This window comes from Cannabis sativa, chromosome X (genome assembly GCF_029168945.1).
Source record: "Cannabis sativa cultivar Pink pepper isolate KNU-18-1 chromosome X, ASM2916894v1, whole genome shotgun sequence".
In the NCBI taxonomy this organism is placed as follows: Eukaryota; Viridiplantae; Streptophyta; class Magnoliopsida; order Rosales; family Cannabaceae; genus Cannabis; species Cannabis sativa.
The window spans coordinates 79,380,895-79,407,553 of NC_083610.1; the positions used below are offsets into that span (position 1 = coordinate 79,380,895).

The 26,659-nt window shown below is 33.1% G+C and overlaps 3 protein-coding genes and 2 non-coding genes across 6 annotated transcripts; 2 read left to right on the forward strand and 3 right to left on the reverse strand.

Moving 5' to 3' along the window:
* The first annotated feature begins 4,844 nt into the window (after positions 1-4,844).
* On the forward strand, positions 4,845-6,902 carry LOC133032384 (uncharacterized). The gene has a single exon (XM_061106313.1). The coding sequence runs from the start codon at positions 4,845-4,847 to the stop codon at positions 6,900-6,902; it is 2,058 nt and encodes a 685-aa protein (XP_060962296.1).
* On the reverse strand, positions 5,328-5,434 carry LOC115715438 (small nucleolar RNA R71). The gene has a single exon (XR_004011309.2). It is a non-coding gene; the product is annotated as a small nucleolar RNA R71 (small nucleolar RNA).
* Positions 6,903-17,638: 10,736 nt separating the features above from the next.
* LOC115699031 (syntaxin-32) lies at positions 17,639-21,214 on the forward strand. 2 transcript variants are annotated; one of them, XM_030626240.2, is made up of 6 exons: positions 17,639-17,898; positions 18,038-18,328; positions 18,718-18,968; positions 19,110-19,285; positions 19,827-20,033; positions 20,755-21,214. In XM_030626240.2, the coding sequence occupies exons 2-6, from the start codon at positions 18,082-18,084 to the stop codon at positions 20,912-20,914; spliced, it is 1,041 nt and encodes a 346-aa protein (XP_030482100.1). In that variant the 5' UTR covers positions 17,639-17,898; positions 18,038-18,081; the 3' UTR covers positions 20,915-21,214. The 2 variants fall into 2 exon arrangements, with proteins under 2 accessions (XP_030482100.1, XP_030482107.1); XM_030626247.2 differs by having other exon boundaries at positions 17,663-17,898; positions 18,056-18,328.
* A 2,156-nt stretch (positions 21,215-23,370) lies between these two features.
* On the reverse strand, positions 23,371-23,531 carry LOC115703281 (U1 spliceosomal RNA). The gene has a single exon (XR_004009058.1). It is a non-coding gene; the product is annotated as a U1 spliceosomal RNA (small nuclear RNA).
* On the reverse strand, positions 23,371-26,659 carry LOC115699047 (psbP domain-containing protein 5, chloroplastic). The gene is made up of 11 exons (XM_030626259.2): positions 26,501-26,659; positions 26,232-26,374; positions 26,024-26,132; positions 25,609-25,658; positions 25,318-25,385; positions 25,133-25,231; positions 24,692-24,751; positions 24,531-24,590; positions 24,388-24,442; positions 24,116-24,165; positions 23,371-24,016 (listed from the first exon to the last, which is right to left on the reverse strand). Exons 1-11 carry the CDS (start codon positions 26,569-26,571, stop codon positions 23,918-23,920), a joined length of 864 nt encoding a protein of 287 aa, XP_030482119.2. The 5' UTR covers positions 26,572-26,659; the 3' UTR covers positions 23,371-23,917.

Genomic DNA, 26,659 nt, shown 5'->3' on the forward strand with positions numbered 1-26,659 from the left:
ACGGTGCATGCTACCACCATATTACTATGAGCGTCAACCACAAGTTCAAGACTGGCGTCTTCACGAATTATATGTACACATGTGCCTACACATATTCAAAAATAGAGTTTCAAAGATAATTTGAAAAGATTTAGACAATGAATGTTGTGGTTGCATTATATCATAAGGAAATTGGATTTGAGAAATAGATTCGATCGTACTTTCCAGGGGTATGTTACAATGTCATGACGAGTAACTGTGCTGAGAGCTTCAACAACACAACTAAGGATGCAAGAGAGTTTTTGATCACTGCTTGTGTAGCATTCCTGAGGTCTAAAGTCCAACAGTAGTTTGCTACGCAAAAAGAAAAAGATGACTAGTGGACGAAGACCCTAGCACTAAAAATGGAGGAGGACTTGGCATTGCGATTTGAGAAATCTCGGTATTTGAACGTTGACACATGTGAACCTTACACATTGAATGTCCACCCTGGAGGATCAATTGAGATTGGTGTCATAGTGGACTTGTAAGAACAAACTTGCACTTGCGGCTTGTTCCAAATCATGAAGTTTCCTTGTCCTCATGCATGTACTGCAGCTCAACAATAACGTATTAGCATGTACACACTATGCTCACCATATTACACAACAAAATATTGGAGGAGCACATATGAAGGCACAATTATGCCAGTTTATGACGAGGATGATTCGAAGTTGCCTGATGACATAAAGAACATGACAGTTGGAGTGCTTGTTGAGAAGAAACCAGTAGGGCGACTCAAGGTTTGAAGAATTAAGTCAAACTGAACTGCTTGTAATGGTGAAAGGATTGTGATAAAATGAATATGTAGCAAGTGTGGTGGCAAGGGCACAATAGAAAGTCTTGCAGCTACTGATGTTAAAAATGAATGTTAAATTTAGTCATATTATTATGTGTTGTACTATTATGTATTCTTGTTGAATTATTATTGGACTTTGTTAAACATTATCATTTGTGGCATAAACAGGTTTTCATATAGCTCCTGTAAATTTTTGTATGTAAAATATCACTAGCCCGATGTAGGTCAAATGCACCCGATGTTGGTCCGATTTGATTTCTGGACATCCTTTGAGGACCTATCGGACCATATATCGGACCTAGACTAAAACTATAAATTTCTCAAGACTATAGGGCTCTAAATTGGGTACTACATCGGACCCATCAGGCTCATACTGCATTTTATAATTTGGAAATAGCATTGGACACTGTATTGGGCCTGATTAGTGGTTAAAAATACACTTTTATTTATTTTAAATGATAAAATAAATTGAGTTTTAATTGATATTTTCATGAAATTATTGTAATATATTTTATAAATGAAAATATTTGATTTTGATAAGGAGCAAAGTTGAAAAGAAATGAAGAAAAAAATGACATTTTTGTTGAAGTCCAAAGCAACCCAACCCAAAAAGGTTAAGCCTAGCCCATGAAGCTCATCATCAATTTTGTCTCTTCCAAAGCATGTGATGCAATGATGATAAGTCTAGGTCATCATCAACCCTATTTTCGTCTTCCACACTCAACCTTCATCCAAAGAGTAGAAGTCAAAATCACAATGATAACAAAAATAATATTAATTTTATTTTTGATTTGAAATGTCAAATTTAATCTTAATATTTATTTTATAATCCCAAATTTTTATTTATTTATTTTTAGTCATTTTATGGCTCTATAAATAGGAGCTCATTTTAGTAATTTTTGGTGTGTAATTTTTAGTGTAGAAAAACTATAGCAAAATTCTCTCAACTTTTCTTCTCATCTTTTCTCTTTAGAAATTTTATGAGAATGATTAGCATAATGGCCTAATCTTCCTTGGAAGGTTAGGGATGATTTCATATGCAAAGTGAGGTTATTTTGTATCTTTGATTCACATGTAATATTTATTTGAGTAATGCAAGTTTTTATTTCATTTTTATTTTCTTGTTCTTCATCCATCTATACTACTATATATGCTATTATATACTAAATATATATAGACTTAGTCATGCTCTTTCTATATATTTTTATTTAGTGATTGTAGTAATAGTAGTATTTATCTTGTTCTATATTTTATGTTCATTTTTATTTACTTTTACTAAACATATAGGTTTAGTCATGCTCTTCCTATGTGATTAAAAATTAAAAAAAGTAAAATTAATGTTCATTTCCTTCACTATCACCACCATCTCTATTTCTATTTTCTTTGTCATTATTTTTACTAAAGATATATAGGATTAGTCATGCTCTTTCTATGTGTTTCCATTTAGTAAAAATAATATTTATGTTTAGTTTTATGTTTAATCTTTTATTGCATTATTGTTTGATGTATAATGTCATTTCTAGGTTCTACATGAGATTAAATTATTTCTTTTATTTTCAAGAACTTGTATACTCAAAATATAATGAACTTTAATGTTATATGATTTGTGTCAACTTTGTGAATCAAAGGTACAAAATAGCTAAACAAGCATATGGATGATTCTTGAAGCCTTTCTCTCTTTTACTATTGATTATACATTTATTTGCTTTCTTTTAATATTTATTATCAAATTAAAAATCACAAAATCATTGGTTACTATTATCACTTATTATTAACCTTTTGTTTTTATTTTTCTACTAACGCTTTTGTCCATAATCACCTCCCTGTGGAATCGACTGCCCGATCTATACTACAACCACCGCTAGTGGAAGTCACATTTGGGCGTTAAACAGGGCCATATATCGAGCATATCGGGCCCAACTAAAATTTCAAAATTTTGAAAGACTATCGAGCTCTTATGTCGAGCAATGCATCAGGCCTATCGAGCCCATACTACAATTTAAAAGTTAAAAAGAGTATCGGACCTTGTATCGGGCCATATATTGGACCTATCGGGTTATACAAATTTTTTTTATTAAAAATGGAGTGATTTTAGTGATAAGTAGATTGTTCAAAAAGAAAAGCCAAGTAAAGATTGTTCAACAAATATAATAAAAAGAAACACCCAAAGTTCATGGCAAGTTCTGATAGAATAAATCTATACCCCATCTCTGTCGGAAGAGCGGCACATGATCATCATCTACTCCAACGAATGGTAGATCCAATAGCTTATGCTCGATATGTTCTATGACGTACATTCCGCAATCGCCACCGCATAAGTAGTTAAACTTAAAATTTAGTAAATCATATTAATAATTTTTTTAATTTAATTAGTAAACATATTCTCAAAAATACACTTAAATTACCTCGCTTTTGTCTGTGGTACAACTTTATTGTCCATGAGATTCCAATCCAACGTTTTGACTTGGCTTTTAGAGGTTTTCATTTGAGGGACCATCTGTTGGGTTTTGTGCCCTAAATAAAACTCATTTCAATATAATCAGATTTACTTATTACAGTAGAACCTCTATTCAAGAATACACTTGGGACCAAGTAAATTATATTCTAATTGGGAGGATATAACTAAATAGAGTTACATTAGAAAAAAAAAATTAAAAAACCAAAAAATATCAATGTAACAATAATAACAATAAATAATCATTAATACTATATCATAATAGAAATATTTTAGAGTAAATATAATTTTATACATGTATTATAATTTAAAATAAAATAATTAATTTTACATAAATAAATTTACAAAATACATGTATATATTTTATTAAGATATAATTATTCTTATATAGAGGTATACTTTGTTAATATAATTTTATACATGTATTATAATTTAAAATACTTTGTTTACACATTTATTTGCTTTCTTTTAATATTTATTATCAAATTAAAAATCACAAAATCATTGGTTACTATTATCACTTATTATTAACCTTTTGTTTTTATTTTTCTACTAACGCTTTTGTCCATAATCACCTCCTTGTGGAATCGACCGCCCGATCTATACTACAACCACCGCTAGTGGAAGTCACATTTGGGCGTTAAACAAATTTTGGCGCCGTTGCCGGGGAAGTAATTTTTCGAAAGCTAGTGAAATCTACAATCAAGAGGTTAGTAACTTTTTTTTTTTGTTACATTTTATTTTCTTGTGAATATTGTCTTATGTTGTGTAAATATTTGTAAAAAAAAAAAAATTACCAAGAATTCAAAGTATGCTCTAAGGTTGCGGTTTTATCCGATCTTCCTTATCAGAAATGATTTCTTGAAAAAAAAAATAGTTAACATCTTGTTGTATTTAGTTTTAAAAGTATAATTTTTTTTTTCTTGACAAAAAAAAAAGTCTATTCCCTTTATTTTTTACTTAATTTTTGTTTAGCATGATTATCTATATTTAGTTATTGTTTTCTTTCTTCATTAGTGTTTTATTTGTCTTATTCTTACTACTCTTAGCATTTAAGCCCTCTAAAAAAAATTGTAAAAAAAAAAAAAAGTAAGCTCTAACAATTCTTTCATAAAACGCTTAGTATTTGGGACAACGGTGTAATATTGTATATGACACAAACCAAGATTGTTCTGTCTAGAAAGATTGGTTTTTAAATAAGGTTTGTGTTAGTGTACCCTCCACCTTACCTGGGAACCTCTCGGTCGTCTAGGCAAGGTTGGGACGAAGCGGTACCTTGACAACCTTTCCAATTGGCCTGGGAACATTTTTGTGTTAATCATTGTAATATTACATTTTTGTGCTATTTACTATAACAAAAACAACCTTGTTTTATCAAAAATAAGCAACTCATTTTTGCTTAGAAAGGTCTTTGGTCGAAAAGGTTAGTGAACCCTTCACACTTACCTGGTAACCCCGGGGAGTTCTAGTAAGTTGTGAAGGACCATTCTAAAAACCTCCAAAGTAACCTCGGAACAAGTTGAACAAAAAAAATTAAATATATTTGAAAAAAAAAAAAGCAAACAAGAGTGGATGAGTAACTCTTCTTCTGACGAAACCACTTCTAGTGAAACTTCGTCCAATCCATCCACTACTCCTTCTCCCATTCACACGATAATCGGTAATCCTTTCGCAATGAATAATAATAATGAAATACAACAGAGAACACTTAATGATTACCTTCACCCCACCCAAACTTCCATACCATCATGCTTCATATTTCCACCTAATATGCCAAGTCTTGGTGTCAAACCCGGCATTATTCAACTTTTGCCAACTTTTCATGGAATAGAAAATGAAAATCCATATGTGCATATTAGGGAATTTGAGGAAGTTGTTGACACTTTTTATGACCGAGCAACCATCAATGATGCTGCACGCTTAAAGTTTTTTCCCTTCTCCTTGAAGGATAAAGCTAAAAGTTGGTTGTATTCTTTGAGATCTAGGTCTATCGGAACATGGGAAGAAATGACCAAAACATTTTTTGTTAAATATTTCCCTGTCCATAAGACCAACAGTTTGAAAAGACAAATCTCAACATTTTCCCAAAAAGACAATGAAACGTTCTATCAAGTCTGGGAGAGATTTAAAGATCTCTTAAGTCAGTGTCCACACCACGGGTACGAGAGTTGGCGCATCGTCAGCTACTTCTATGAAGGCCTCACAAGTCGTGAGCGCCAGTTCGTAGAAATGATGTGCAACGGTGAGTTCCTTCAAAAGGAAACCGAAGAAGCTCTTGAGTTTCTCATTGAGCTTGCTGAAAAATCTCACACATGGACTGGTCCAAGTGCTGCTGAAAGCACCAACAGAAATAGACCAGCTGGGATTTACCAACTTCGGGAAGAGGACAGCTTAAAGGCCCAAGTCGAATCTTTAAAAAAGCAAATTGAAATCCTTACGACTAAAGATGGCCAAAAAGGGTGCATGGTTGCCCAAGCACAATCCAGACCACTCGAACCTTGTTTCGTTTGTGGAGAAAATGACCATTTAGCTAAGGACTGCTTAGTTTACAAGGAAATGAAGGGGGTTCATGAGGAGCAATGCAATGCCTTAGGGCAATATAACAAGCCATTCTCCCATGCGTACAACCCTGGTTGGAGAAACCACCCGAATTTCAGTTGGAGAGATAATTCCAACCAAGGTCAAACATCTGGAGGACAATGGAGAAATGAGAATCAAGCTCAACCTCCAAAGGCATATCATGCACCTCAATACCATGCTCAACAACAAGGAAACTCCCTTGAAAATACCATTCATGCATTCATTGAGGAACAAACCAAAATCAATCGCCAATTAAAGGAAGATGTCCAAGAAATAAAAAGTCAATTTTCAAAATTGAACACATCCTTAGCTATTTCTGAGAAAGGCAGACTTCCTTCCCAACCTCAATTCAATGCACAAGGGCAACATATGGCTGAAACCTCCACCTCTAATGATCCCATCGTTAAAGGGGTTAACGCCATCACAACAAGAAGTGGTAAAGCTTTGGAAGATCCATCCATCAAAACCACTACTTCAAATTCAAAAGTTACCCCTGACAGTGCACCGATAAATGCTCAAGCAAAAGTACCATTTCCCCAGGCTCTTAGACCTGTTGGGAAAATTCCTGAAAACCGAGCCGAACTCCTTGAGCACTTGACACAAGTGAAGATTAATCTTCATTTGCTTCATATCATAAAACAAGTGCCAGCTTATGCCAAAATCATCAAGGACTTGTGCACTGCTAAGAGAAAGCACCATGTCAAGAAGACTGCTTTCTTGACTGAACAAGTGAGTGCGGTGATCGAACAAAAGACACCGCCAAAATACAAAGATCCTGGTTGTCCCACCATTTCATGCCAAATTGGGACTCATGAAGTCAGCCAAGCTTTGCTTGACCTTGGCGCGAGTGTGAATCTCATGCCTTACTCTGTGTACTCGCAACTTGGTCTTGGAGAAATGAAGCCAACATCTGTTGTGCTGCAGCTTGCTGACCGGTCTATCAAAAAGCCTCGACCTTGGCGCGAGTGTGAATCTCATGCCTTACTCTGTGTACTCGCAACTTGGTCTTGGAGAAATGAAGCCAACATCTGTTGTGCTGCAGCTTGCTGACCGGTCTATCAAAAAGCCTCGGGGTATCGTTGAGGATTTTCTTGTTCAAATTGAGAAATTCTATTATCCCGTGGACTTCCTTGTTCTAGATACTCAATCTGTTGTCAACATGGAATCCAAAATTCCCATCATCCTTGGAAGACCATTCCTTGCCACTGCAAATGCTTTGATCAATTGTCGTAATGGTCTAATGAAAATATCATTTGGAAATATGACACTTGAGGTCAACATTTTTCACATTGGGAAACAACTTCAAGAGGATGAAGAATGTCATCAAACATTCATGATTGACAATCTTGTTTCTGAAGAGATTCAATTGCAAAGAAATTTCGTTAATCTTGATGAACTCCTCTCTCGCCTTGAAAATGAAAATCCCAGTTTTGTTGAGTCCGCTCTTGCTACCGTTGATCAATTGGACACACAAAACAGAGGGAAGAAATTTTGGAAGCCACATTTTGAAGCATTACCTCGTGAGAGGGAAACGCTAAAAGCTTCTGCCGAAGAACCTCTCAATGTTCAACTGAACCAACTTCCAAAGGGTTTGAAACATGTTTTTCTGGGAGATGGCCAAACCTTTCCAGTTATCATCTCGTCCGACCTTCAACTTTCTCAAGAATTGCAGTTACTCGAGCTACTGCGAAAATACAAACTTGCGATAGGTTGGACGTTTGCTGATATCAAAGGTATTAGCCCTCGAATTTGCACCAATCGAATTAATCTAAAAGAAGAAGCTATCCCACGAAGGGACCCTCAAAGAAGACTGAACCCACCAATGAAAGAAGTGGTGAAAAATGAAGTGTTAAAACTTCTTGATGCTGCTATCATTTACCCGGTGGCCGACAGCAAATGGGTCAGTCCAGTTCAGGTAGTACCTAAGAAATCAGGTGTTACTGTTGTCCAAAATGACAAAGGGGCCCTTGTTCCCACCAAAACTGTGACGGGTTGGCGCATGTGCATTGATTATCGAAAATTGAATGCCGCCTCCCGTAAAGATCATTTTCCGCTCCCATTCATTGATCAAATTCTTGAGCGCGTAGCTGGTCATCCTTTCTATTGCTTTCTCGATGGTTATTTAGGTTACTATCAGATTGAGATTGCATTAGAGGACCAAGAGAAGACAACTTTCACTTGCCCTTTTGGAACATATGCTTTCCGGCGTATGCCATTTGGACTGTGTAATGCACCAGCTACTTTCCAAAGATGCATGATGAGCATTTTTAGTGACATGATTGAAAACACCATGGAAGTTTATATGGATGACTTAATCGTCTTTGGAAAATCTTTTGACGCATGCCTTCTCAATCTTGAGGCTGTTTTGAAACGTTGCATCGAGAAAGGTCTTGTGCTTAATTGGGAAAAGTGTCATTTTATGGTATCTTCTGGAATTGTCTTAGGCCACATTATTTCTGAAAAAGGGATTGAGGTTGATCAATCTAAAATTGACATCATCTCTAAACTTCCTACCCCTAAGACTGTCAAAGAAATTCGGTCATTTCTTGGCCATGCTGGTTTTTATAGGAGGTTCATAAAGAATTTTTTAATGATTTCTCGTCCATTATGCAACCTCCTAGCCAAAGATGCTACTTTTGAGTGGACCCCAAAGTGTGAGGAGTCCTTCTAAACACTTGTGAATTTACTCACTTCTGCTCCCATTATTCAATCACCCGATTGGAGTCTTCCTTTTGAAATCATGTGTGATGCCAATAATTTTGTTGTTGGAGCTGTTCTTGGACAACGAAGGGAGGGGAAACTTTTTGTTGTCTATTATGCAAGTAGAACTCTTAATAGTGCTCAAATGAACTATTCCACAACTGAAAAAGAGTTGCTTGTCGTTGTCTTTGCTCTTGACAAATTTCGAGCTTACCTGATTGGATCACCTATTACGATCTTCACCGATCACTCCGCCCTTAAGTACCTCCTTTCCAAAAAGGATGCTAAGGCACGCTTAATAAGGTGGATCCTTCTCTTGCAAGAATTTGACATAACAATCAAAGACAAGAAATGTGTTGAAAATGTAGTCGCGGATCACTTGTCCCGACTTGAATTTAGTGATCCCGCTGATGGCCCACCTATTCATGATGATTTCCCTGATGAACAATTATTCGTTGTTACTAAGTTAGCGTGGTATGCGCACATTGTTAACTACTTAGTAACTGGTGAGCTCCCTTCTGAGTGGAGTTCACAAGACAAACGCAAATTCTTGGTCGAGGTGCGAAATTTCTTTTGGGATGATCCATACTTATTCAAGTATTGTCCCGACCAGATTATGCGAAAATGCATTCCCGATGATGAGGTGTCTAGTGTGCTAAATTTTTGCCACAATGATGCTTGTGGTGGTCACTTTTCTGTGAAGAAAACCGCTGCAAAAATCTTACAATGCGGTCTTTACTGGCCCACTTTGTTCAAAGACACCAATGATTTTTGTCGCTCTTGTGTAAGGTGCCAAAAGTTAGGCTCCTTGTCCCGTCGGCACGTGATGCCCTTGAACCCAATTCTTGTCATCGAAGTATTTGATTGTTGGGGGATAGACTTTATGGGACCATTTCCACCTTCTTTTGGTTACCTTTACATCCTTCTTGCTGTGGATTATGTTTCAAAATGGGTCAAGGCGATACCTTGTCGAAATAATGATAACGTGACTGTTGTGAAATTCTTAAAAGAAAATGTGTTATCGAGGTTTGGTACCCCTCGCGCTATCATTAGTGATCAAGGCACTCATTTTTGCAACCGATCTTTTGAGGCTCTTATGCGAAAGTACGGTGTACTTCACAAAGTTGCAAATGCCTATCATCCACAAACCAATGGTCAAGCTGAGCTAGCTAATAGGGAGATCAAAAACATTCTTGAAAAGACGGTAAATCCCGACCGCAAAGATTGGTCAACACGTCTTCAAGATGCACTTTGGGCATATCGCACTGCTTACAAGTCCCCTCTTGGGATGTCTCCTTATCAGCTTGTCTATGGGAAAGCATGTCATTTACCTGTCGAACTTGAGCACAAAGCTTATTGGGCTATTAAGGCCTTGAACTTCGATCTACGTGCGGCAGGTATGAACCGAAAACTTCAATTGTCTGAAATTGAGGAGTTGAGAAATGATGCTTACGATAATTCTAGGATCTACAAAGCAAAGTTGAAAGTTGCTCATGATAAACAGATCCTAAGAAAACATTTTGAGCCGAATCAAAAAGTACATTTGTACGATTCTCGTTTGCATCTCCACCCCGGTAAGTTGAGATCGAGGTGGACTGGTCCATATGTGGTGAAACAAGTATTCCCCAACGGTTCTGTTGAAGTCAAGGACCCAACCGATGGGAGAATTTTAGAGTCAATGGCCAGAGACTGAAACATTACATTGAGAGTGTGAGCCTTGTTGAAGAGGTCCTTCTTGAGGACCTAGATTATACACTCTGACTGTTTATTTTCCCTATCTATATATTATAGTATTTTATTTTATTTTTATTTTTGTTTTGTGTTTTTGTATTTTTGTATTTTCTATGTTTGTTTTGGGTTACTGTTATCAGGTTATCTCCACTCTCACCACGTGCATATTATCGTCGATCAGGTGTACTCTTTTCCCTATCTTTTTCATTTCATATTTTTTGTGACATTGAGGACACTGTCTAATTTTGAGTTGGGGGTGGTGAGCTCTGGTGAGCGTTCATTTAGAGAATTGTAATTGTCTTGTTGAATTTTTTAAGTCAATTTTTTTCAAAATTATCCAAGCATGATAGTAAAATTACAGTTTGAGTCAATATTTGCTATATTTTGTTACCAAGTTGTGATTTTCAGAGTTCTTTTGTGCACTTTTTAAACATGTGGTAAAATGGTTGTAAACACATATAGTTAAGAAAAATTTTGAGTGTAAAGTTTTTCATTTTTGGTGAGTTGTGAGAGTTGAGAAAATAACTTTTTAAACTTTCATTGATCATTTGAGTTGGTAAAGTTAAACTTTTGAAATTTCAAACATGACATTTACTAGAGGGATTAATTTATTGTCAAAAGAGCCTTTGTGTTTATTTCTTTGTAACTTTATTGTATTTCTTTATATCTTTATTTTTATATGTTGTCTCTTGTCAAAAAAAAAAAAAGGAGAAGAAGAAAAAAAAAAGTAAAAAAAAAAAAAAAATCATCAAATCAAAAAAAAAAAAAATCATCAAAAAAATATATATAATGAAAAAAAAAAAGAACAAGAGCAACATCATTTTATTTTGATTTTCAAGTAGTCTCCATCTTTTTTTTTTGAGAAGAAAAAAATAAAAAATAAATAAAAATAACAAAAGTAATATCATTTTATTTCTATTTTCCTCCATTCTTTCCATATCTAAAAAAAAAAATCATGTTAGTTTATTTTAATTAAAAAAAAAAAAGAGAAGCATCACATGTCTCTCTAAAGAAAAAAAAAATTGTTATTATATTCCTTTATTTATTAGTTAGTTAGTTGGCTCTTTATTTTGTGAGTTTTTCATGTAAATCCCAAAGGTTGTTTGTCATTTGAATTCTATTGGTTTGATATGTCTATCTTGTGATCAATATTTGTTCAAATTGCTTGTCCTAAAAAGTTTATCCTCTCTCATTTGTGCGTTAATTGTTACATTTCCAACTCCAAAGAGTGTCACCCTTCCAATATAAATACTTTCAATACCCGTGAAAAAAATGGGAGTTGAGACCTTTACACTTTTGAGATTTTTCGATACTATTTGTGTTAAGACTTGAAATAAAATAAATACAGTTTGGTGCATACACACACAACTCTGTTGTTACAACTGAAATAACACTGATAGCAATCTTTAACTCTCTACTAATATTTTGAAAATGCTTGGATATTTTTGCGTGATTTGACTTGTTTATTCAACTCGATTATTCTTTTTCTCCGCTTGAATTGCTAGGGACTAGCAATAAGCTAGTTGGGGGTTGTGATTAGTGGTTAAAAATACACTTTTATTTATTTTAAATGATAAAATAAATTGAGTTTTAATTGATATTTTCATGAAATTATTGTAATATATTTTATAAATGAAAATATTTGATTTTGATTCAATTTATGTCTTTCTTGTAGGAATTAAAGTGTATTTTTGTTGAAAGAAAGAGGAAGGAGCAAAGTTGAAAAGAAATGAAGAAAAAAATGGCATTTTTGTTGAAGTCCAAAGCAACCCAACCCAAAAAGGTTAAGCCTAGCCCATGAAGCTCATCATCAATTTTGTCTCTTCCAAAGCATGTGATGCAATGATGATAAGTCTAGGTCATCATCAACCCTATTTTCGTCTTCCACACTCAACCTTCATCCAAAGAGTAGAAGTCAAAATCACAATGATAACAAAAATAATATTAATTTTATTTTTGATTTGAAATGTCAAATTTAATCTTAATATTTATTTTATAATCCCAAATTTTTATTTATTTATTTTTAGTCCTTTTATGGCTCTATAAATAGGAGCTCATTTTAGTAATTTTTGGTGTGTAATTTTTAGTGTAGAAAAACTATAGCAAAAGTCTCTCAACTTTTCTTCTCATCTTTTCTCTTTAGAAATTTTATGAGAATGATTAGCATAATGGCCTAATCTTCCTTGGAAGGTTAGGGATGATTTCATATGCAAAGTGAGGTTATTTTGTATTTTTGATTCACATGTAATATTTATTTGAGTAATGCAAGTTTTTATTTCACTTTTATTTTCTTGTTCTTCATCTATCTATACTACTATATATGCTATTATATACTAAATATATATATAGACTTAGTCATGCTCTTTCTATATATTTTTATTTAGTGATTGTAGTAATAGTAGTATTTATCTTGTTCTATCTTTTATGTTCATTTTTATTTACTTTTACTAAACATATAGGTTTAGTCATGCTCTTCCTATGTGATTACAAATTAAGAAAAGTAAAATTAATGTTCATTTCCTTCACTATCACCACCATCTCTATTTCTATTTTCTTTGTCATTATTTTTACTAAAGATATATAGGATTAGTCATGCTCTTTCTATGTGTTTCCATTTAGTAAAAATAATATTTATGTTTAGTTTTATGTTTAATCTTTTATTGCATTATTGCTTGATGTATAATGTCATTTCTAGGTTCTACATGAGATTAAATTATTTCTTTTATTTTCAAGAACTTGTATACTCAAAATATAATGAACTTTAATGTTATATGATTTGTGTCAACTTTGTGAATCAAAGGTACAAAATAGCTAAACAAGCATATGGATGATTCTTGAAGCCTTTCTCTCTTTTACTATTGATTATACATTTATTTGCTTTCTTTTAATATTTATTATCAAATTAAAAATCACAAAATCATTGGTTACTATTATCACTTATTATTAACCTTTTGTTTTTATTTTTCTACTAACGCTTTTGTCCATAATCACCTCCCTGTGGAATCGACTGCCTGATCTATACTACAACCACCGCTAGTGGAAGTCACATTTGGGCGTTAAACAGGGCCATATATCGAGCATATCGGGCCCAACTAAAATTTCAAAATTTTGAAAGACTATCGAGCTCTATGTCGAGCAATGCATCAGGCCTATCGAGCCCATACTACAATTTAAAAGTTAGAAAGAGTATCGGACCTTGTATCGGGCCATATATTGGACCTATCGGGTTATACAAATTTTTTTTATTAAAAATGGAGTGATTTTAGTGATAAGTAGATTGTTCAAAAAGAAAAGCCAAGTAAAGATTGTTCAACAAATATAATAAAAAGAAACACCCAAAGTTCATGGCAAGTTCTGATAGAATAAATCTATACCCCATCTCTGTCGGAAGAGCGGCACATGATCATCATCTACTCCAACGAATGGTAGATCCAATAGCTTATGCTCGATATGTTCTATGACGTACATTCCGCAATCGCCACCGCATAAGTAGTTAAACTTAAAATTTAGTAAATCATATTAATATATTTTTTTTTTAATTTAATTAGTAAACGTATTCTCAAAAATACACTTAAATTACCTCACTTTTGTCTGTGGTACAACTTTATTGTCCATGAGATTCCAATCCAACGTTTTGAGGTTTTCATTTGAGGGACTATCTGTTGGGTTTTGTGCCCTAAATAAAACTCATTTCAATATAATCAGATTTACTTATTACAGTAGAACCTCTATTCAAGAATACACTTGGGACCAAGTAAATTATATTCTAATTGGGAGGTTATAACTAAATAGAGTTACATTAGAAAAAAAAAATTAAAAAACCAAAAAATATCAATGTAACAATAATAACAATAAATAATCATTAATACTATATCATAATAGAAATATTTTAGAGTAAATATAATTTTATACATGTATTATAATTTAAAATAAAATAATTAATTTTACATAAATAAATTTACAAAATACATGTATATATTTTATTAAGATATAATTATTCTTATATAGAGGTATACTTTGTTAATACGAGACTTAAAAAATGTATAACTAATTACAATTTAGAGGTTATTCTTATTTATAACTGGCCCAAATCGGGACTTGATTTTTTTATAACAAATTAGAGGTTATTCTTGAATAGAGTATTCTTAAATAGAGGTTCTACTGTAATAAAGATCAGAAATAACATTTTATGTTGCATGGTTCACATGATTTATTTCATGATTATATATATAATGTATGAATTCTATTTAAGTCCAGAACATATGAATTTGTAAAGATTATAGTGTTGTTAGCACAGTGGAATATAATCTTAATTATATGTTCGAAAGTTTATCCCTGATTTGTCAGTTCGCTGGATTTAGACTGACATGATAATCAGCGATAGGTATTCTTACACCTTGGAAAAGTGTTATGTCCTTTCCAGGGCATTGGCAAAGTTTACCAGTATCGGATGTATGGAGTATACATCGGAAGGGACCGATATTGAACTTTGATTAGATATATTAAAATTTACCGTAATATCTATTCAATTCAATATCACCCGTTGATCCTAGATCAAATGATCTTAATCCTGATATGATTAGGTTCGATCTCAAGAGTACTATACATGTTCTTTGATTTGTTAGTTAAGCCTACTTTTGGGTCAGGGTGATACGTACATTTTGGGAACATGATAGTATAATTGAGTGGGAGCGCTAACATAAATATGGAGTCTATAACTTCTATAGGAATTCAGAAGTGAAACGATGATATCCTTCGAGCTTGGCTAAACACAGATAAATGGTGGAGATCTCATTTCACTTCCTTGAAATATCATTTATATGGAGCTAAGTGTTTTAAGGATAAAATACATTGAAGGTGTAACGGTAACTTAGTGCCTATTCAATGTAGATCATCTATTAGAGGGTCATTGATCAAATTAGGATTATAACAATGGATAACTAATGACGTATCTATATCGTGGAACATATAGAGCGTTCTATATGACTGAGAGTGCAATTCCAAGTTCTAAGTGTGGATTCAATAAGGAATTAATAAGTTAGGGAATTTACTTGGTAAATTTGGTTCGACTTATTGGAAGCTCGAAAATATAGGCCCATGGTCCCCATACTAGTTGAGACCATACTGCTTGTAAGACTCAGTTAATTGATTTCGATTAATCAATTATAATTCTAAAGTTAGACTATGTCTAGTTTATGAATTTTCACTAAGTAAGGGCGAAATTGTAAAGAAAAGAGATTCTAAGTTTATTTATTAATTAAGAGACTTTATATGTCTAAATTAATAAATATATTAAATGACAATATTATTTAATAATTATTTTTAAGTTATTAAATAATTAGAATTGACATTTCAATGGTTAAATTGGAAAATTGGCATTTTTGAGAAAATGGGAATGAAAAATAACAAAATGGGAAAGTTGCAAAGTGAGACCCAATTTCCTTATATGGCCGCCCACTATGCAAGCCATTTACCATTTATTTTTCAATTATTTTAATGTCATACAATTATAACCTAAACTTAGATGGCATTCTATAAATAGAAAGTATTGACTTCAGGAAACTTATGACTTACACATTGTTTCTTTCAGAAAAAGCCTATGCCGCCCCTCTCTCTCTTTTCCTCTCTTCAATTTCAAAATTCCTTGAGTGATAGAGTAGTGCCCACACACATCAAGTGGTATCTCAATTATAGTGTGTAAGACTGTAGGAGAATCAGCATCAAGGAATGAGAGAAAGAGATCCAAGTTCAGATCTTGATTATGCTCTGCTACAGAAAGGAATCAAGGGCTAGAGATCTGAACGGAAGGAGTCATTATATTCCGCAGAACCCAATGTAAGGTTTCTTAAACTTTATATCTGTTTATTTCATTGTTTTAGAATTCATATTAGGATGTTAATGAAACATACTTGGTAGTAAATCTAGATCCTGGTAAAATATTTCCAACACCATCACCATGTAATGGGTGTCAAATAAACCAGACTGGTCCACCAATTTGGAGAATATCTTGCACCAAGTGTCCATCATCGTCTTCAATTGGTCAGTAGTCAGAGTTCTAATACTCGAATTGAAAACAAACACCTTCCACAACTCAAGATTCGCCTCTAGATCCACCTAATGTTTCTGTCGGTCCAAGAAGATGACCATGTATATGCACTCTATATCCTTCCAATATGGCATGAATTGGATTGGATCCCCACGAACGAGTTCCAAGATGAACTTATCCCAAACAAAGGCAGTGTGGCCAATAATTTCCTTTTAAGCATCTCATCGACCTTTCAACGTTGCTGAGTTGATTAAAAGAAAAAGAGTAGATATCAATAGAGGTGGAGTTTGATTGTCTCAGTTTAGTCTGGGATATTCATAGTTCAATATGTATAGTAATGTTGTTCAGGACTATAAAGTTTTAATTTCTTAACTTAGTAAATGTGTCTTTACATTTTGTTAAATAGTATACGAATAAAGTGGCTCATGACTCTTGGGCGAGCTTCTATCTATTATGCTAATTGTGTCTATAGTGGAGATGACTATTCTTACTAGTCTTTGCAACCTTGATTTTGGATGACTTAGTCTAATGAAGTTGCATATCTTTTGGAAAAAAGGAAATATGAGTTAGTTGACAACAATTAATGTCCATCTCAAAAAAAAAAAAAATAATAATAACAATTAATAGTAAAAAATAAAGTAATTTGCGGCGAAACTCCTTTATATTTTAATTTTTATACACTTAATCTTTTTATTTTTTTTTTGGCAAAACTCCTTTATATTTTAGTTTTTATACCCTTAACTCTCTTATTTTTTTTGTGGTAAAACCCTCTTATGTTTTAATTTTTATACACTTAACCTTTTTATCTTTTATATTGGTGGCAAAACCCCCTTAAATTTACTTTTCTTTGTAAATTTAAAGTTTTAATTAGATATTACCGTTAAATACTAACTGGATTATTACTGTATCGACTTTGAGGTTTTACTGTTACATATACACAGGTGTATACTGTGGTCATCTAGTTGATATTTAACGGTAATATTTAACTGGGATGTCAAATTTGCAAAGAAAAATAAATATAAAGGGATTTTGCTACTAAAAAAAATAAGAAGGTTAAGTGTATAAAAATTAAAACATAAAAGGGTTTAGCCAAAAAAAAAAATAATAAGGGAATTAAGTGTATAAAAACTAAAATATAAAATATTTTTACCATAAAAAAATAAAAAGATTAAGTGTATAAAATTTAAAACATAAACAGATTTTGCCTAAATTGTTCTAAAAAATATGATAGCAATAAAATAATAATAATAATAATAATAATACTATTATTATTATATTTTTATTAGGATTATATTTCTGTAATAATTATAAAATGTTAAGAGAGTGTAGTTGTAAAATAAAAAGAAAAAGTAAACTAAGTCTTAATGAAACTTTGTTGCATAGCAAATCCCACTCTTCAATATTCCGCGTGAGACACCATTTTGTTATCGTTCTTCGTAGCTACAATTACATTGTTATCACGATTACCTTTGGGGATTCCCTTTCACACCTCTGCAATTTCGCTGCTGATTCCAACACCAAGTTCAATTCCCACTTCTAGGGTTTCAGATCTCGTTTTCTTCCTGCCTGGTAATTTGGATCTTCTGTTCTTCAAGTCTCGTTTTTTTTGCTCAAATCTTTGATTGGCTTGCATTGGTCACGGATTTTGAATTCGTAGACTGTAGTAGGATTTTTGAGGATTTTTTTTTTCTTTTTTAATCGATTTCAGGTTGTTATGATATTGTAGAATTTTGAAGTTCAGGGTTCTGCAAAATGCATATGAAAGCTTCTCAATCGTCGTTTCGGGATCGGACGCATGAATTTCAGAGCGTAGCGGATAGGTTAAAGAAATCAATATCGTCTTCTTTGTCGGCTCCCAGTGCGAGTGGGCCAAGCAGCCGTTCGAAATCTGAAGAACAGCGATCTGCGATTGCAATTCAGTCTGAGTTTAATCGGAGAGCTTCCAAGATCGGATATGGGATACATCAGACTTCGCAGAAACTTGCAAAGCTGGCCAAGTGTAAGACATCGAACCAATATATATATTTATATCTTTGGTGTTTTATATCCTACTGAACAACTTAGTTAATGTATAACGATCCAGATTATTATCAATAGATTGAGCCATCAGTAAATTATAAGTTGGTTCTAGCGAGCAAGTGTGAAAAGGGGCATGAAAGAGTTTTTTGTAGAGTTTCTTTTTGCGATTCATTGCTAAAGGATGTTACACATTTACAAGATTGTATGCTCAAAACATATCCTCACTGATGCTGACATTACCGTTAAGCTTTAACACTTATGAACACTGTGTTATCCCAATGTCACTTTGATAATTGTAGTCGTATTTGGTTTTTTATTTTCTTTCTGATATATTAGTAATTTATTTTCTGTTTTTTTTCGTAATTGTAGTGGCGAAGAGGACTTCAGTATTTGATGATCCCACAATGGAAATTCAGGAACTGACAGCTGTAATCAAGCAGGATATTACTGCTCTGAATTCTGCAGTTGTAGACCTTCAGCTCCTCAGCAATTCTAGAAATGAGACTGGTAATATGTCTAGCGACACTACCAGTCATTCCACCACAGTAGTAGATGATCTGAAGAATCGTTTGATGAGCGCCACAAAAGAGTTTAAAGAAGTTCTCACTATGAGAACAGAGGTAAGGCTGAATGTTATGTTTCTTTTCTCGTCCAATAATTAGGCTGGTTATCTTGTTTGAGAGTGTTTTATTATCTTTGCTTTCACATATTTGGATCCGATTTTTATACTGGACTCATGATACTTTTTTGCGTTCTTGAAGAATTTGAAGGTTCATGAAAATCGAAGACAATTGTTTTCCTCTACAACATCAAAGGATTCTGCAAATCCTTTTGTTCGCCAACGTCCTCTAGCTTCCAGGTCAGCTGCTAGTACTTCCAATGCCCCTCCTCCTCCATGGGCTAACGGATCATCATCTTCTTCACAGTTGCTCCCTGGGTAAGAGCTCACGTGGAATTTGGTTTATTTGAGTGGCACCAATTTTATGAGTTTGCTATTTAGTTAATTTTAGCCGATACAGTTGAAGACACTAGATAGCTTTAGTTATTACCAAATTGACAATATGGGAGGTGGAATTATGTGATATAGGTCCATTTCTTACATATAATCCGCATTTGAAACTGTGATTTCTATAAGTCTTTTGCCTACCATTATATTCGTTCTTGTTGAACTTGTTTGTAATTATTAGGTAGTGCCATGGGACAGCTTGCATACAACACTAACTAATATGGAGGCCACATTCTTGCTTACTGCTCACTCTCATGCTCTTTCTTTATCTTTCTCTTTTTTTCATCAAAATGTATTCCAGTGTTTAATTATTCTTCTGTATTTTTCTGAGCTTTTACATTTTGGCCTGCACGTTACAGAATGCTTGTGTCTAATCATTGAATCAACTTTCCTGTACAATTAATGTCACTCAATAATTTGGTTTAATGAATGACATTGTATTTATCTTTATTTGTGGTTTCCAAACATTCAGGAAACAAGCAGAGGGAGAAGGTCAGCCATTGCTGCAGCAGCAACAGAACCATCAACAGCAACAACAGCAACTTGTTCCTTTGCAAGACACTTACATGCAGAGCAGAGCTGAAGCACTACAAAATGTAGAGTCCACCATTCACGAGCTCAGCAATATCTTCAATCAACTGGCAACTCTGGTTTCCCAGCAAGGAGAGATAGCCATCAGGTTTCTCTCTCAAACTATATATATGGACTAAATCTTAGGATGAAACTGACACAAAACACGAGTCTATAATTATCCTTTTATTATTTTATTTCCTGCGTGATTGTTCTTACTGCATCTTTGGGTTATCAAAACTGGGCAGAGATATTATTTTAGTTTTGTAAATCTTGTTTGACATTATCTTTGAAGTTTGAACTAGGGTGAAATGCTGTAGTTCATATCGTGATTCATCCCATGTGTGTATAATATATCTACAAACTCATACCCTAGAGGGGTAGCTCAAATGGTTAGGCATGTGGATTGCTCCCACAAAGTCTGAGGTTCGAGTCCCTCATGGGTACCTACATAGCAAAATTGTTATAGTTTCTTGGTCCCCAAATATAATTGGGCTATGCGGGGATCCTAGTTTCAAAAATATGTGTGTGTATATATACTCATAGATATCAAAAGCTTAGTTTCTTTTGGCCTTTCCAAATAGTGTGAATATATGATTTAGACTTATAACTTATTGTAAGATAATTCTTTCATGCTACTGATTTGCTTATCTTTTTCTTGGTTTGATATTGCTATATCTCTAGAATGTTATCAAGGATCGAGACATCCGCACAAGTAGATTAGTTATCCAAATAAGCATAACAAATACTGAAATATTTTGATCTATTTTTTTTATATGGTTGTGTTGGGTATATTTGAAAAATTGAGGTTGGCATATTTTTTCTTTCAGGATCGATGAGAACATGGATGACTCATTGGCCAACGTAGAGGGAGCACAAGGGGCACTACTCAAGTATTTGAATAGCATATCATCTAATAGGTGGCTGATGATCAAAATATTCTTTGTTTTGATTTTTTTCCTCATGGTTTTCCTATTTTTTGTGGCCTAGTCATTTGGAACACACAATTGAAAAAGGAAGAAAATAACTTATCTTTTTTAAAATTAGTGGTGGTTTGTGACTGATGATAAGTTATTTCTGATCCTAAATCGTTCTCTCGTTTTGTTTATTATTATGTGTTATATAAGTTCATACCAATGAGTAATAGTTTGTCTAATGGTATGTATGTACTACTGATACATGTAAAAGCTACTAAGCACAATGTTGCAACAACTTTTCATTTGTTGGGCTTGGAGTATATATTACATACAATTTAATTTATTTTATATTAATATTAAAACTTTATTTTTATTTTTTGGCTAGATGATTATTATTATTATTATTTGCTTGAAGCACTAAAATTGTGGTCTCGTTATACTATGATGTCATCTTTATCATGTGTTAAAACATTTTTTCAGATAATTATTTTTTGGAAAAATTTATGGTTTTGTAATTTGAGAGGTACAATTGTACAAATGCATAGTGCTATAAATACAAATTGAGTTTTTCGACACGGCACAAAACTGTTACGAGCGCAGGAGGCACGAGTACAACAAGGCACAAAAAAATATGGGTTTGAATACAACACAATACGATATTATAAATTGGCACGACACAAAAAATGTGTTTAAGCACAATACGTTACGACAAGCTCGAAAGGCATGATACGTAAGCACAAATAGACTACTCAAAAAATACGACATAACACATTATAATTTTTTATAAATTAATTATAATAATAAGAAATATGTATTTGTCAATTATAAATAAATTAAAATTATAATAATCTTTAAATCTGAATATTATAATTGTATAATTAAACTATATATATTAATTAATTTGTAGAGTGCGACCTAAAAATTTGAGTATTTATAAAGAAATATTTAAATTCTAGTAATTTATTTATATGGTTATGTATAAAATATTGTTGAAAATTATATAAAAATAATTAAAATTATGAAAAATACATATAGTTTAGTAATTAACACATTAATTATAAATATGTGAAAAAGTAAAGTATGAATTTGAGCCAAGATATGAAGACGTCCTGACATGTTTAAGAAAAACAGACCGGCCCGATTAAAGCACGATACGAAAAAATATCGGACCTACAGACAGTACCAAATCCCTTTAAAAATATAAGTACGAAACAACACGACTCATATTTTAAAAAGCACGAAAAAATATTGTTTGTTGTTATCTGTACTTTAATTAATATTTTGATTTAGCGAAACTAAAAAATGAAAAAAAGACAGAAGTTGGACCACCATATATAGTAAGGTCCATGCATGTCGAACGTCTTAGTGAATGAGAATCGCTAAAAGGCACTAATGGTGTGTAGCACTTTCCTCGGTATCATATTGCTATTAATGTAATTAAGTATCGGGTCCCATATAACTTAAGAAAAATAACTTTTAGGTAATATCGCTAACTAATTGTGAGGTGCCACTATGAAAAGTGTTGGGCACCACTGAAACCCAATAAGAATGCTCTTAGTGAATGTTTTTTTTTAGCATTTTTCAACTATTAATGTCTGTATTGTTGGGGTTGGAAGAAATCATGATTTGATAGATTTAGGATGCATTTAATAACGATTTTTTAATCTGTTTTTTATTTTTAAAATTAAAAAAATAATAATAAAATTCAAATTATGTTTTATAAAATTATTTTTACTTTTCAATTGGGTCCGGACATGGATCTGGACCTTGACCCGAACCCTTGCGTTGAACCCAATCGACAAATGAAAATGAAATTTACAGAATACCTTTTTTGTTTGTTTTTAAAATTGAAAAACAAAAATAGTTATAGAACACATTTTTATTTTTCAAAAATAATAATTTTACTTTTATTTTTGTGATTAAAAAATTTAAAAACTAAGTGTTACAAAATGAGACCTTAATTTTTATTATTGTCATTTAGTTTATACACTTTATTATTGTTTAAAGGTTTATGTGCTTTAATATTTTCTAACTCCTAATTAAATTTCAAATCTGATTATTCATCATTAATTAATAATGAAACAATAAATCCTTTTTAAATCATTAATTATATGCTTCCTCTATTTTTTATTATTTTGAACAATATAAAGGAAAATAAGTACATACTATTATGTGATCAAACACATATCTAAATAATTCTCTTTCATATCACACAAGGATCTAATTTTATAATGTAAGATTAATAAAATACTCTTTTAAGTTGTTAGGTTCAGAATTCCCAAGCTCATGATTCTTATTTTCACTCAATCCCACTCTCTTTTGCTCTTAAGCACTCCTATATGCATTTTTCTTCTTTTTCTAACGCTTATATTTGAAAAACTTAATTGAATCATGTTTTTGATATAAGACAAAAAATAATACTACTTATTACCACTCTTTGGGGTTAAATTATTGTAAAATTGCTTGCTTTATTTAAAAATCAAAGCTAAAAGAATGAAGGCCAAAGAAATCTTTAAAACTAATAATTGGAAAGGGGCCGCGCGAACGCAGGCCCCAACTACCACAAATTATGACGTTGGCTCTCCCACTTGGGGAGACCATAAGCTGACACCCCTCCTAAGTGCAATGGAGGTCACCAGCCTAGGCCATGGACCTTCTTGATCGCCCATAGACCCCGTCCAGGTAAGTATGTTACTTTACACCCCTAAACCCAGTTATATACACCTTCCCCACTTTTAACTATTTGTTTGCTTTCGATGTGGGACAAAAGGAGAAATACCAACTATTTATCACCCACCACCCGTTCACAAATGTGTTTACAAACTAGAATTCTTAGTTTAATAAGGCTTGTCTCCTTCATTCATTGCTGAAAATTTTCACCAAAATTGGGTTGGTTAGGTGGGAAAAAACTTCAATAGAACTAGGTCTCTACAGAATATTATTCAAGTCATCAAACTCGTACAAAGAAAACAGCAAAGATTCTTAACCCTTTTAATTTCACATATTGGTGTCAAGAGGGCAAATATATATATATAAATATATATATATATATATATTAAGATCTTCTAATTCTCTATCACCAAAATCTCCAGGGGTCCTTGAATGGAGGGACATATTCTTCAGTTGCGGGAAGAAGTCGAAAAGACTCCACAGTTTTTTGCAACAGAGGCCCCATCTGCACCACATAAAAGATCACACACTCAATATTGGAAATACCAGAAAGTATATATATATATATATATATTCAGAACTAGAGAGGGAGAGAGATATTTACTTTGTCCCACTGCTTGTTAAGGGTGGAGGCATTCAGAGAGTACAAATAACCTGCATTTAAGTTTCTGTAAGGTCACTTACTAAGAATAAGACTAGCTGAATATCCAGGAGAGTACTTTAATAAGGCCAATGACCCTAAGAAACTTTTAAACACAATGATTGAAATGAAACTGGTAGTATTCACTGATAAATTAAGAAATGAAAAGCATGTACAAGAATCTAAAGATTCCCGTATTGCACAGTCAAAAACAGCAGATCGTATTAGAATCCTACCATCTCGTTCAGCTGTTGAAGCAACATAATGCCGGAAAATATTTGATTCTTGAGCCTGCGTAGTTGTAAAGAGTCAAGAAACTAGAAAGAACAGTATGCAATGATATATTTTTACTGAATCTGATAAACAAGGATATGCTTACTGTTTTTGTAGGTGACTTGCGAACCAGATACTCATAAAACCAGTAAGGCTGACCATCAATCTGAGAAACATTTATGCACACATTTACCACACAAAAAAAGATTGGATTATCATGTAAATGTCAAAACTACATAGACCAATAAGGAAGGTTTGGAATCGCACTTCACTAGAATGTGCATCGAGAACTGAACTTTCACTCATCCGCTGACTTGAGGTGACTCGCTGCAACACACACACACATCAATTTTAACTAGCAATGAATATTTGAAATCTAGCTGTTGAGATTTTTAGAAGAGCTGTAATTCAAGAGGCCCAAATATGAACTATGGCCTAGGCTCTACAGATAGCTGGCTTTGCACATATGGTATACGATGTACATGATCCCAAAAGACACTAGATTTCTCAAAACTTCAGGCCTGAGAGTCTTTGACCAAAACCTCCGGTTTCAGTTTAGTATTTGGTGCATGTAAGATTTATGAAATTGTCTTAGATAGTAAATATCAAAATGTTACATTGGCACAAAGGATAGATAGTACAATATTCATCAAGACTCTTAGTGAAACCGCAACTTAAGATCAAGAAAAACACAGGGTAGAAATTTACCAGCGCAGACTTATCAGACAAAACAGAATCAGCAACATCTTTAGCTGCCCATGTACTTTTGTCTTTTGATTTTAGAAGCCCTAAATTTGGAGGACCTATCTGAATGAAATTAAACTGATATCATAAACTGGTGAACAAATAACCAAACAAAATTACCTTAGTAGAATGGTTTTATTGAAAGTTACCGATACAGAAATGATCAGATTGTCAATAAAGTCAACACGCTCAGACACAATCCGTAGGCGTGCATCGGCTGTAACAAATGCAAAACAGTATCCAGTGAGTATTATGCATAGATAGTTTCTGTAATCACTGCCAGAAACAATAAACAGGTTAGGAAATGAATCTTTAGTATATTCAACAAATATTTTTATAGAATAACCAGAATGCAAAACTTGTTAACTACGAAATCTTTCAAACTTCTGAAAGACTTGAATTATTCCTACTGCAAAGCTGGATAGGATTAGTGTGCTTACGAGATAGCGGTGCTGCAGATGAGTATCGTTCTGGCTTTCTGGATTCCACCCTTCAAAAGAAAAGAGACAAGTTTTTACAAGTTAAGGTGGAATAAATAGTTTTAATAGAGATAGACAATAATCATCTACAACATTTCCTGTTGGCAAAGAGTTGAAAATTGAAGACAGTTCAACATTGAAAATCATAGAATTTTGAACAAAGACACAAACAACAAATGCTTTGACAAAATTTAACTTCAGAGATTGAAAGTGGTAATTACAATGGAAAGCTTTGCTCAGAGGTGGTGGTATTAGTTATTCCAATCAAATTTCAGTAAACATACACAAGTTCTATACTAAATCATCCCTCATTTGAATGAAACCAACATTTATGCCTAAGAAATCTTAAAATTTATAAACTTGAGAAAAAGCATACCATTTGAAAAGGAGTTTCTTGGAAGGCAATTCCACTGGATAGAGATACGAATAAGCATTTAATTCATCAACAAACGGAACCATCTTCGAATCCTCTTCTGCAAAAGAACCTGAAACCACAGCAAGCTTGATTGTTATGATAAAGCAAATTTAAAAAAAAAAAAAAAAACAAAAACAAAAATGTAAATGGGTTTGGAAAAGCTGCTGACCTGAAGATGGGAAAACTGAGAAAAGTGAAGAAGAAAGACCAAAGAGAAGAAAGTCCCGTCTCCAAAAGCCAATTTGAGAAGTGGGTTCCGAAGCAGACCCACCATTCTTATGGTGCATCATACTCATAATCCTGCTCTGGTTTCTTACATACCAAACAAAGTTTCATTATTTCAGAATTCAGAATTCGGAAAAATAGGATAAGACCCCAACACAACACAAAAACGAATAATAAAAACTAAAATAAAATTGAATAAAGAAAAAGAAAAACCTAAAGAAGAGAGGATTTGAGTGAAAGCAATGATGAGTAGGCGTGAGGTGAGAGAAGGAGAGAAGAACCATGTTTGCTGCTCTCTTCTTCCAGTAGTATACTACCTCATCCAAACTCTCTCTCTCTGCTTTTCATGAAAATATATTATAAGTTTAGATT

Bases quoted from the DNA above. Each gene is read 5' to 3' on its own strand.
- LOC133032384 (XM_061106313.1), top strand. From the start codon at position 4,845: ATGAGTAACTCTTCTTCTGACGAAACCACTTCTAGTGAAACTTCGTCC.
- LOC115699047 (XM_030626259.2), bottom strand. From the start codon at position 26,571: ATGGTTCTTCTCTCCTTCTCTCACCTCACGCCTACTCATCATTGCTTT. The intron at 26,133-26,231 runs GTCAGCAGCTTT...CTGTGGTTTCAG, and splicing joins CTCAGTTTTCCCATCTTCAG to GTTCTTTTGCAGAAGAGGAT. The intron at 24,591-24,691 runs GTGCGATTCCAA...AATGTTTCTCAG, and splicing joins TCGATGCACATTCTAGTGAA to ATTGATGGTCAGCCTTACTG.
- LOC115699031 (XM_030626240.2), top strand. From the start codon at position 18,082: ATGCATATGAAAGCTTCTCAATCGTCGTTTCGGGATCGGACGCATGAA. The intron at 18,969-19,109 runs GTAAGGCTGAAT...GCGTTCTTGAAG, and splicing joins TTCTCACTATGAGAACAGAG to AATTTGAAGGTTCATGAAAA. The intron at 20,034-20,754 runs GTTTCTCTCTCA...TTTTTCTTTCAG, and splicing joins CAAGGAGAGATAGCCATCAG to GATCGATGAGAACATGGATG.